The sequence below is a fragment of the Ranitomeya imitator genome, chromosome 9 (assembly GCF_032444005.1).
Source record: "Ranitomeya imitator isolate aRanImi1 chromosome 9, aRanImi1.pri, whole genome shotgun sequence".
Lineage (NCBI taxonomy): Eukaryota > Metazoa > Chordata > Amphibia > Anura > Dendrobatidae > Ranitomeya > Ranitomeya imitator.
In genome coordinates, this window is record NC_091290.1 from 57,694,725 (window position 1) to 57,707,258 (window position 12,534).

Here is a 12,534-nt window from a genome sequence, read left to right on the forward strand (position 1 = left end):
TGGTCATGCGCCTTTAAAACTGGGAATACTGGCCATATGCCTTTAAGACCAGGGAATACTGGTCATGCGCCTTTAAGACCAGGGAATACTGGTCATGCGCCTTTAAGACCAGGGAATACTGGTCATGTGCCTTTAAGACCAGGGAATACTGGTCATGCGCCTTTAAGACCAGGGAATACTGGCCATATGCCTTTAAGACCAGGTACTTCCTTACCCAGGTACTGATGTAGAGTCGATGTGCCCCTTTAATGCAAAAATACTGTCACCCCAGTGTGAGCTGGCCGGGTGGACCAAGATGGCCACCGGGAGCTGCAGAGTTGATAAAATCTCGCAGAGAGCGAGAAGCGCCAATTTGGGGGGCGGAGCCACAGACACGATGTTGAATAGGCCTAAGCCGGGGCCTAAATTTCTGTAGCCGGCGGAAGTCACCAGTAGGTCGTTCCAGGCCAGAGCGTTACCTCAGAGAGGTGGGCCACAGGGAAGTGGCTGAGGCTGCCTGTCAGCATGTGGATATCCCACTGAAGATGGATCCACTCACCATCGGTGCGCGTCCCGGCATGGAGCCGCCGCGGATGTGGGTTTCAGCGCTGTTCTGTGCAGCGTGGACGGTGCAGGGATAAGCCTCAATCCATCATCCGTTTGTTAGGGAGGTGGAGAGGACCCGTCCGCCTCCTTGTGCCATCCGCTTTCACAGTGGTGGGACAGTGGGGGCTGCTCGGACGCCATAGAGAGGGGCCTCTGTACAGCCACGGAGTTCAGTCCGGGTGGACAGGGCCAGTTGTCCGGCATCAGGCCTGGCTCCAGGAGAGGATACATGGAGGCGACACTCCATGTGGTCGCCTGCTGCTGGTGTGGGGAGATCGGGACCATGAAGTGAGCTCAGGCACGGCTTCCCACGTCGCAGGAGAGGGTACGGGGAGGTATACTCACCGTGCTCGCCTGTTGATGGTTCGGGGGAGATCGGAACCTTGAAAGGAACCGTCGCCCCCTTCACTCCGTTAATTAAAAAATAAAAATTTACAGAAAAGTAAACAATAAAATTAAAACGTTGGGGTCTGAAACAGACCCATGTGCCTCCTACAGACACTAAGCAAGAACTGGTTAGCTGAGAGCCAGCAGGAGGATGTATACTGCAGGGGAGGAGCCGAGAGCCAGCAGGAGGTGTATACTGCAGGGGAGGAGCCGAGAGCCAGCAGGAGGGTGTAGTATACTGCAGGGGAGGAGCCGAGAGCTAGCAGGAGGGTGTATACTGCAGGGGAGGAGCCGAGAGCCAGCAGGAGGTGTATACTGCAGGGGAGGAGCCGAGAGCCAGCAGGAGGGTGTATACTGCAGGGGAGGAGCCGAGAGCCAGCAGGAGGTGTATACTGCAGGGGAGGAGCCGAGAGCCAGCAGGAGGTGTATACTGCAGGGGAGGAGCTGAGAGCCAGCAGGAGGATGTATACTGCAGGGGAGGAGCTGAGAGCCAGCAGGAGGTGTATACTGCAGGGGAGGAGCTGAGAGCCAGCAGGAGGGTGTATACTGCAGGGGAGGAGCCGAGAGCCAGCAGGAGGGTGTATACTGCAGGGGAGGAGCTGAGAGCCAGCAGGAGGATGTATACTGCAGGGGAGGAGCTGAGAGCCAGCAGGAGGGTGTATACTGCAGGGGAGGAGCTGAGAGCCAGCAGGAGGGTGTATACTGCAGGGGAGGAGCCGAGAGCCAGCAGGAGGGTGTATACTGCAGGGGAGGAGCCGAGAGCTAGCAGGAGGATGTATACTGCAGGGGAGGAGCTGAGAGCCAGCAGGAGGTGTATACTGCAGGGGAGGAGCTGAGAGCCAGCAGGAGGGTGTATACTGCAGGGGAGGAGCCGAGAGCCAGCAGGAGGTGTATACTGCAGGGGAGGAGCCGAGAGCCAGCAGGAGGGTGTATACTGCAGGGGAGGAGCCGAGAGCCAGCAGGAGGTCTATACTGCAGGGGAGGAGCTGAGAGCCAGCAGGAGGGTGTATACTGCAGGGGAGGAGCTGAGAGCCAGCAGGAGGGTGTATACTGCAGGGGAGGAGCTGAGAGCCAGCAGGAGGGTGTATACTGCAGGGGAGGAGCCGAGAGCTAGCAGGAGGGTGTATACTGCAGGGGAGGAGCCGAGAGCCAGCAGGAGGGTGTATACTGCAGGGGAGGAGCTGAGAGCCAGCAGGAGGTGTATACTGCAGGGGAGGAGCTGAGAGCCAGCAGGAAGGTGTATACTGCAGGGGAGGAGCCGAGAGCCAGCAGGAGGGTGTATACTGCAGGGGAGGAGCCGAGAGCCAGCAGGAGGGTGTAGTATACTGCAGGGGAGGAGCCGAGAGCTAGCAGGAGGGTGTATACTGCAGGGGAGGAGCCGAGAGCCAGCAGGAGGTGTATACTGCAGGGGAGGAGCCGAGAGCCAGCAGGAGGGTGTATACTGCAGGGGAGGAGCCGAGAGCCAGCAGGAGGTGTATACTGCAGGGGAGGAGCCGAGAGCTAGCAGGAGGGTGTATACTGCAGGGGAGGAGCTGAGAGCCAGCAGGAGGGTGTATACTGCAGGGGAGGAGCCGAGAGCTAGCAGGAGGGTGTATACTGCAGGGGAGGAGCTGAGAGCCAGCAGGAGGGTGTATACTGCAGGGGAGGAGCCGAGAGCTAGCAGGAGGGTGTATACTGCAGAGGAGGAGCTGAGAGCCAGCAGGAGGGTGTATACTGCAGGGGAGGAGCTGAGAGCCAGCTGGAGGGTGTATACTACAGGGGAGGAGCTGAGAGCCAGCTGGAGGGTGTATACTGCAGGGGAGGAGCCGAGAGCTAGCAGGAGGGTGTATACTGCAGGGGAGGAGCTGAGAGCCAGCAGGAGGGTGTATACTGCAGGGGAGGAGCCGAGAGCTAGCAGGAGGGTGTATACTGCAGAGGAGGAGCTGAGAGCCAGCAGGAGGGTGTATACTGCAGGGGAGGAGCTGAGAGCCAGCTGGAGGGTGTATACTACAGGGGAGGAGCCGAGAGCCAGCTGGAGGGTGTATACTGCAGGGGAGGAGCTAACTTTTTTTTGTATCACTTCGTGTCAGCCTCCTATTGGCAGCAGCATACACCCACGGTCTGTGTCCCCCAATGAGGCGAAGGAGAAAAAGGAAAACAGCACAAAAGATTTCCTGATTTAGGTGAATTAGGATTATCATAACTATTAATTTCTACCAAATGCCAGAATAATGAGAGAGAGAATGTTTTAAGGGATTTTTATTACTTACTGCAGAGTCAATATTTTACATAAATGTCATTAATATTTGGTACCATTGCCGTTACCTGAATGACTTGGGTCAAACGTTTTGGATCTCCTTCCAGAAGCTTCTCACAATAGTTGGTCGGATTCCTCCTGACAAAACTGGTGTAACTGATCCAGGTTTGTGGGTCGCCTTGCTCGCACCGGCCTTTTCAGCTTTGACCATAAATTTTCAGTAGGATTGAGATCAGGGCTTTGTGATGGCCCCTACAAAACCATGACTGTTATCCTTAAGCCACTTTGCTACCATTTTGGCAGTATGCTTCGGGTCATAGTCCAATTGGAAGACCCATTTGCGCCCAAGCTTTAACTCCTTTCCGACATCTGGCATAATAATACGCCGATGTCGGAGTCCCTCCGGCGCTGAGCCCACATCTTTCCCGGGACATGTCAGGTGTTTGGAACAGCTGACATGTGCCCGGAATAGCCGTGGGTGAAATCACTATCCACCCGCAGCTATTAACCTGTTAAATGCTGCTGACAGGGGCATTTAACTCACGCTTCCGGTCGTCGGGTCCGAAACCCATCCACCGATGAACCCCGTCACGTGATAGCTGGTCACCGGTTCATTGGCACGACAACCAGGAGGTCTCCTGGAGAGCTCTATGGTTGTCACTACTGGATTGCTATGAGCGCCACCCGGTGGTCGGCGCTCATAGCAAGTGAGAAATTCTACTACATAGAGGCGATCTGATCATTGCCCGATCGGGTTGTGGAAGCTTCTAGTCTCCCATGGACAATATTGAAGCATGTCAAAAGTAAAAAAAATATGTTTTTAAAATATTAAATATATATTTTCAAATCACCCGCCTTTCAAAATAAAACAAAAAAAAATCAAACCTACACATTTGGTATCGCCACGTTCACCCGATCTATCAATAAAAAAAGGATTAACCTGATCGCTATAAGGAGTAGCGAGGAAAAAAAAAGTCAAAACAACAGATTACGTTTTTTTGGTCGCCACAGCATTGCATTAACATGAAATAACGGGCGATCAAAAGATCGTATCTGCACCAAAATGGTATCAATAAAGTCAGCTCGGCACGCAAATAAGAAGTCCGCACCTAACCCGAGATCACGAAAAATGGAGACGCTATGGGCATCAGAAAATGGTGCAATTTTTTTTTTTTTTTTTTAACAAAGTTTGGAATTTTTTTCACCACTTAGATAAAAAAATAACCTAGACATGTTTGGCGTCTATGAACTTGTAATGACCTGGAGAATCATAATCGCAGTTCAGTTTTAGCATTTAGTGAACATAGTAAAAAAAGCCAAACAAAAAACAAGTGTGGGATTGCACTTTATTAAAAAATTTCACCGCACTTGGAATTCTTTTTCCCTTTTTCTAGTACACGATATGGTAAAACCAATGGGGTCGTTCAAAAGCACAACTCGTCCCGAAAAAAACGAGCCCTCACATGGCCATATTGACGGAAAAATAAAAAGTTATGGCTATGGGAAGGAGGGGAGCGAAAAACGAGAACACAAAAACAAAAATACCTCCGGGGATTAAGGGGTTAACTTCCTGGCTAACATCTTGAGATGTTACTTCAGTATTGCCACATAATCTTCTATTCTCATTATGCCATTTATTTTGTGAAGTGCACCAGTCCCTCCTGCAGCAAAACAACCCCACAACAAGATGCTGCCACCTCCGTGTTTCACAGTTGGGATGGTGTTCTTAGGCTTCCAAGTTTCTACCTTTTTCCTCCAAACTTAACGATGCTTATTATTCCAAAAAGTTCAATTCCAGTTTCATCAGATCACAGGACGTCTCCAAAAATTAAGGGCTTTGTTCCTGTGTGCATTTGCAAACATTAATCTGGCTTTTTAATGTTTTTTTTTTGAGTAATGGCTTCTTCCTGGCAGAGTGGCCTTTCAGCCCATGTTGATACAGTACTCATTTCACTGTGGATATTGACACAATCTTACCAGCTTCCGCCATCATCTTCACAAGGTATTTGGCTTTTGTCCCGGGTTGATATGTACATGTCGGACCAAAACACGTTCATGTCTGGGACACAAAACCTGTCTCCTTCCTGAGCGGTATGATGGCTGGACATTCCCATCTTGTTTGTACTTGCATATATATATGTTTGTACAGAAAAATGAGGCACCTTCAGGTATCTTGAAATTGTACCCAAGGATGAGACAGACTTGTGCAAGTCCACAATTCTCTTCCTGATATCTCGGCTGGTTTCTTAAGACTTTCCCATGATGCTACACAAAGAAGCAGAGTGTTTCAGGTGTGCATTAAAATACATCCACAGGTGAATCTCTAACTCAGATGTTGACAAAAAACCATCAGAAGCCTCCAAACACATGACATCATCATATGCGCAGCCCAGAATTGTTTAAAGGCATAGTAACCTTAGGCTAGTTTCACACTAGCGTTTTGAGGAGCTGCGGACTTCCTCCGTGAAGCCCCGCCATCGGCCTATAGCTCCGCCTACTTCTGCATGTGGCCGGCATGATGCGGCCTGCGTACCTATCATTAACATTAGATACGCAGGTCGTGCCTCTGGATGCGGATGCTTACGCATGCGTCGTTTTGACGATGCGGAGAAAAAAAAATTGCTACAAGCTGCATTCTACGATGGTCGCCGCATCGTCAAAACGACGCATGCGGAAGCATCCGCATACAGCCACATGACCTGCGTACCTAATGTTAAAGATAGGTACGCTGGCCGCATGCAGAAGTAGGCGGAGCTAACGGCGGAGGTGCGGCCGAGGGCGGAGCTTCACAGAGGAAGTCCGCAGCCCTCCGCAACGCTAATGTGAAACCGGCCTTAGTGTATGTAAACGTTTGACTTTGCAGTAAGTAATAAAAATGCCCAAAACATTCTCTCTCATTATTCTGGCATTTGGCAAATATTAATAATTATGGTAATTCTAATTGACCTAAACGGGAAAGGTTTATTCTGATTTCATAATCTGCTGCACCCATTTCTGCAACATCCTAAGAACAGAAGCTTCGTCCCATTTTTCCCATTTTAAGGGGAAAAAAAAAAGACACAGGCAATTACAAATATACTCTACCGGACAAAGAAAAAAAAAAGCCGACAGTGCTGGATATGCTTATGTTAATTAGCTTTTTTCAACTAGACATGGCATTGCAGCATCTGTGAGCTGACTAGAGAGTAGTGATGAGCAAACGTGCTCGGATAAGGCCAAACAATGTCACATCCCTACTCAACACAGATCCTGGAGTAGAAAAAGGGCTGGAAGGTCAGCCAGTATGAATGATAAAGGTGATGTATGTTTGCAAGATATATATCACGTGTGATTTACTAATATACTTCTACAGGTACCTGCTATCACCATAGACGCCTCGGCCTCCACATTTTCCTGCTTCCATGGACCTTTACTGAACTCCTTTTCCCTGAGAGAGACCTCGTAAGTCTTTACATGTCGGCCCTGAGGGTCTTGGTACACAAAGCAAATAGTGGGGGCTTGACAGCTATACAGGAACTTGACATCAATGACGTGCAGCTCCTCCAATCGGATGTTGAAGGCTTTCAGCTCCTTATTGTCTCTCTCCAGGGGGATTACTTTGAATAAGCCATCATAAAGGCGCAATCCGATCATGCGGCAGTCTGGATCAATAATCCCGATGATTCCAGTTTCAGAAGGTCGTCCGATGCGATCCTGATGGAGGAAGAGACAAATTTTGGAATAAAGTCAGCTGAAAGGTCTCAAAATACCATTTTAATGACATAAGAGCTGGAAGAGAGGGCTGTCTGTAGTAACCTGTACCTGAACATTGCCATGTGCGCGGGTGATGATATCAATGCTGTCTCCAGTCTGCTTATATTCCAAGATGCAGGCGTTGTACTTAGCAGTCAGTACAAAAAGCAGGTCTTTACTCTCACCCTAGACAGAAGGAAGGACAATTATTACCCATCAGTGTATTGATCACTTTCCTCTAGATATGATATTCATAATCAGTGTAAAGGAGGGTGCAGAGCCTGCAGCCTGGGGGCCACATGTGGCTCGCGATGCTGTTCTGTGCGGTGACTCAACAATCCGGTAACAGACCTGCACGGGAGCCTGGTGGCTGCTCATATGTATTCTCCATGTTAGGGAGAAGAGCAGTGTCAGGTAGCACCGTAGTAATGGGCAACTATCAATGATGAATTTATCCAGGTGAGGAGTAGAGGATATAAAGAGGTGGCCATGGATGAATGCTGCCATATTAATGATGCATTTATCCAGGTGAGGAGTAGAGGATGTAAAGAGGTGGCCATGGACGAGTGCTGCCATATTAATGATGTATTTATCCAGGAGTAGAGGATGTAAAGAGGTGGCCATGGACGAGTGCTGCCATATTAATGATGCATTTATCCAGGTGAGGAGTAGAGGATGTAAAGAGGTGGCCATGGATGAGTGCTGCTATATTAATGATGCATTTATCCAGGTGAGGAGTAGAGGATGTAAAGAGGTGGCCATGGACGAGTGCTGCCATATTAATGATGCATTTATCCAGGAGTAGAGGATGTAAAGAGGTGGCCATGGACGAGTGCTGCCATATTAATGATGCATTTATCCAGGTGAGGAGTAGAGGATGTAAAGAGGTGGCCATGGACGAGTGCTGCCATATTAATGATGCATTTATCCAGGTGAGGAGTAGAGGATGTAAAGAGGTGGCCATGGACGAGTGCTGCCATATTAATGATGCATTTATCCAGGAGTAGAGGATGTAAAGAGGTGGCCATGGACGAGTGCTGCCATATTAATGATGCATTTATCCAGGTGAGGAGTAGAGGATGTAAAGAGGTGGCCATGGACAAGTGCTGCCATATTAATGATGTATTTATCCAGGTGAGGAGTAGAGGATGTAAAGAGGTGGCCATGGATAAGTGCTGCCATATTAATGATGCATTTATCCCGGTGAGGAGTAGAGGATGTAAAGAGGTGGCCATGGATAAGTGCTGCCATATTAATGATGCATTTATCCAGGTGAGGAGTAGAGGATGTAAAGAGGTGGCCATGGATGAGTGCTGCCATATTAATGATGCATTTATCCAGGTGAGGAGTAGAGGATGTAAAGAGGTGGCCATGGACGAGTGCTGCCATATTAATGATGCATTTATCCAGGAGTAGAGGATGTAAAGAGGTGGCCATGGACGAGTGCTGCCATATTAATGATGTATTTATCCAGGTGAGGAGTAGAGGATATAAAGAGGTGGCCATGGACAAGTGCTGCCATATTAATGATGTATTTATCCAGGAGTAGAGGATGTAAAGAGGTGGCCATGGACAAGTGCTGCCATATTAATGATGTATTTATCCAGGTGAGGAGTAGAGGATGTAAAGAGGTGGCCATGGACGAGTGCTGCCATATTAATGATGCATTTATCCAGGTGAGGAGTAGAGGATGTAAAGAGGTGGCCATGGATAAGTGCTGCCATATTAATGATGCATTTATCCAGGTGAGGAGTAGAGGATGTAAAGAGGTGGCCATGGATGAGTGCTGCTATATTAATGATGCATTTATCCAGGTGAGGAGTAGAGGATGTAAAGAGGTGGCCATGGATGAGTGCTGCCATATTAATGATGTATTTATCCAGGTGAGGAGTAGAGGATATAAAGAGGTGGCCATGGACGAGTGCTGCCATATTAATGATGCATTTATCCAGGTGAGGAGTAGAGGATATAAAGAGGTGGCCATGGATGAGTGCTGCCATATTAATGATGTATTTATCCCGGTGAGGAGTAGAGGATGTAAAGAGGTGGCCATGGACAAGTGCTGCCATATTAATGATGTATTTATCCAGGTGAGGAGTAGAGGATGTAAAGAGGTGGCCATGGATAAGTGCTGCCATATTAATGATGCATTTATCCCGGTGAGGAGTAGAGGATGTAAAGAGGTGGCCATGGATAAGTGCTGCCATATTAATGATGCATTTATCCAGGTGAGGAGTAGAGGATGTAAAGAGGTGGCCATGGATGAGTGCTGCCATATTAATGATGCATTTATCCAGGTGAGGAGTAGAGGATGTAAAGAGGTGGCCATGGACGAGTGCTGCCATATTAATGATGCATTTATCCAGGAGTAGAGGATGTAAAGAGGTGGCCATGGACGAGTGCTGCCATATTAATGATGTATTTATCCAGGTGAGGAGTAGAGGATGTAAAGAGGTGGCCATGGACAAGTGCTGCCATATTAATGATGTATTTATCCAGGTGAGGAGTAGAGGATGTAAAGAGGTGGCCATGGATAAGTGCTGCCATATTAATGATGCATTTATCCCGGTGAGGAGTAGAGGATGTAAAGAGGTGGCCATGGATAAGTGCTGCCATATTAATGATGCATTTATCCAGGTGAGGAGTAGAGGATGTAAAGAGGTGGCCATGGATGAGTGCTGCCATATTAATGATGCATTTATCCAGGTGAGGAGTAGAGGATGTAAAGAGGTGGCCATGGACGAGTGCTGCCATATTAATGATGTATTTATCCAGGTGAGGAGTAGAGGATGTAAAGAGGTGGCCATGGATAAGTGCTGCCATATTAATGATGCATTTATCCAGGTGAGGAGTAGAGGATGTAAAGAGGTGGCCATGGACGAGTGCTGCCATATTAATGATGCATTTATCCAGGTGAGGAGTAGAGGATGTAAAGAGGTGGCCATGGACGAGTGCTGCCATATTAATGATGTATTTATCCAGGTGAGGAGTAGAGGATGTAAAGAGGTGGCCATGGACGAGAGCTGCCATATTAATGATGCATTTATCCAGGAGTAGAGGATGTAAAGAGGTGGCCATGGACGAGTGCTGCCATATTAATGATGCATTTATCCAGGAGTAGAGGATGTAAAGAGGTGGCCATGGACGAGTGCTGCCATATTAATGACGAATTTATCCAGGTGAGGAGTAGAGGATGTAAAGAGGTGGCCATGGATATGTGCTGCCATATTAATGATGCATTTATCCAGGTGAGGAGTAGAGGATATAAAGAGGTGGCCATGGATGAGTGCTGCCATATTAATGATGCATTTATCCAGGTGAGGAGTAGAGGATGTAAAGAGGTGGCCATGGATGAGTGCTGCCATATTAATGATGCATTTATCCAGGAGTAGAGGATGTAAAGAGGTGGCCATGGACGAGTGCTGCCATATTAATGACGAATTTATCCAGGTGAGGAGTAGAGGATGTAAAGAGGTGGCCATGGATATGTGCTGCCATATTAATGATGCATTTATCCAGGTGAGGAGTAGAGGATGTAAAGAGGTGGCCATGGACGAGTGCTGCCATATTAATGACGTATTTATCCAGGTGAGGAGTAGAGGATGTAAAGAGGTGGCCATGGATGAGTGCTGCCATATTAATGACGCATTTATCCCGGTGAGGAGTAGAGGATGTAAAGAGGTGGCCATGGACGAGTGCTGCCATATTAATGATGCATTTATCCAGGTGAGGAGTAGAGGATATAAAGAGGTGGCCATGGATGAGTGCTGCCATATTAATGATGTATTTATCCAGGTGAGGAGTAGAGGATGTAAAGAGGTGGCCATGGACGAGTGCTGCCATATTAATGATGTATTTATCCCGGTGAGGAGTAGAGGATGTAAAGAGGTGGCCATGGACGAGTGCTGCCATATTAATGATGCATTTATCCAGGTGAGGAGTAGAGGATGTAAAGAGGTGGCCATGGACGAGTGCTGCCATATTAATGATGTATTTATCCCGGTGAGGAGTAGAGGATGTAAAGAGGTGGCCATGGACGAGTGCTGCCATATTAATGATGCATTTATCCAGGTGAGGAGTAGAGGATGTAAAGAGGTGGCCATGGACGAGTGCTGCCATATTAATGACGCATTTATCCAGGTGAGGAGTAGAGGATGTAAAGAGGTGGCCATGGACGAGTGCTGCCATATTAATGATGCATTTATCCAGGTGAGGAGTAGAGGATGTAAAGAGGTGGCCATGGACAAGTGCTGCCATATTAATGATGTATTTATCCAGGTGAGGAGTAGAGGATGTAAAGAGGTGGCCATGGATAAGTGCTGCCATATTAATGATGCATTTATCCAGGTGAGGAGTAGAGGATGTAAAGAGGTGGCCATGGACGAGTGCTGCCATATTAATGATGCATTTATCCAGGTGAGGAGTAGAGGATGTAAAGAGGTGGCCATGGACGAGTGCTGCCATATTAATGATGTATTTATCCAGGTGAGGAGTAGAGGATGTAAAGAGGTGGCCATGGACGAGAGCTGCCATATTAATGATGCATTTATCCAGGAGTAGAGGATGTAAAGAGGTGGCCATGGACGAGTGCTGCCATATTAATGATGCATTTATCCAGGTGAGGAGTAGAGGATATAAAGAGGTGGCCATGGACGAGTGCTGCCATATTAATGATGCATTTATCCAGGAGTAGAGGATGTAAAGAGGTGGCCATGGACGAGTGCTGCCATATTAATGACGAATTTATCCAGGTGAGGAGTAGAGGATGTAAAGAGGTGGCCATGGATATGTGCTGCCATATTAATGATGCATTTATCCAGGTGAGGAGTAGAGGATATAAAGAGGTGGCCATGGATGAGTGCTGCCATATTAATGATGCATTTATCCAGGTGAGGAGTAGAGGATGTAAAGAGGTGGCCATGGATGAGTGCTGCCATATTAATGATGCATTTATCCAGGAGTAGAGGATGTAAAGAGGTGGCCATGGACGAGTGCTGCCATATTAATGACGAATTTATCCAGGTGAGGAGTAGAGGATGTAAAGAGGTGGCCATGGATATGTGCTGCCATATTAATGATGCATTTATCCAGGTGAGGAGTAGAGGATGTAAAGAGGTGGCCATGGACGAGTGCTGCCATATTAATGACGTATTTATCCAGGTGAGGAGTAGAGGATGTAAAGAGGTGGCCATGGATGAGTGCTGCCATATTAATGACGCATTTATCCCGGTGAGGAGTAGAGGATGTAAAGAGGTGGCCATGGACGAGTGCTGCCATATTAATGATGTATTTATCCCGGTGAGGAGTAGAGGATGTAAAGAGGTGGCCATGGACGAGTGCTGCCATATTAATGATGCATTTATCCAGGTGAGGAGTAGAGGATATAAAGAGGTGGCCATGGATGAGTGCTGCCATATTAATGATGTATTTATCCAGGTGAGGAGTAGAGGATGTAAAGAGGTGGCCATGGACGAGTGCTGCCATATTAATGATGTATTTATCCCGGTGAGGAGTAGAGGATGTAAAGAGGTGGCCATGGACGAGTGCTGCCATATTAATGATGCATTTATCCAGGTGAGGAGTAGAGGATGTAA

The 12,534-nt window shown here is 47.9% G+C and overlaps 1 protein-coding gene across 1 annotated transcript in view; it reads right to left on the bottom strand.

Annotated features, from left to right (window-relative positions):
• The window catches only part of DDB1 (damage specific DNA binding protein 1), a 101,009-nt gene that overhangs the window by 66,898 nt on the left and 21,577 nt on the right, over positions 1 to 12,534 (bottom strand). Inside the window, exons 3-4 of the mRNA XM_069740458.1 lie at positions 7,010 to 7,126; positions 6,565 to 6,901 (exon numbers count right to left, since the gene is read on the bottom strand). Of these exons, the coding sequence (XP_069596559.1) occupies positions 6,565 to 6,901; positions 7,010 to 7,126 (454 nt within the window). The remainder of the gene's footprint in view (positions 1 to 6,564; positions 6,902 to 7,009; positions 7,127 to 12,534) is intronic.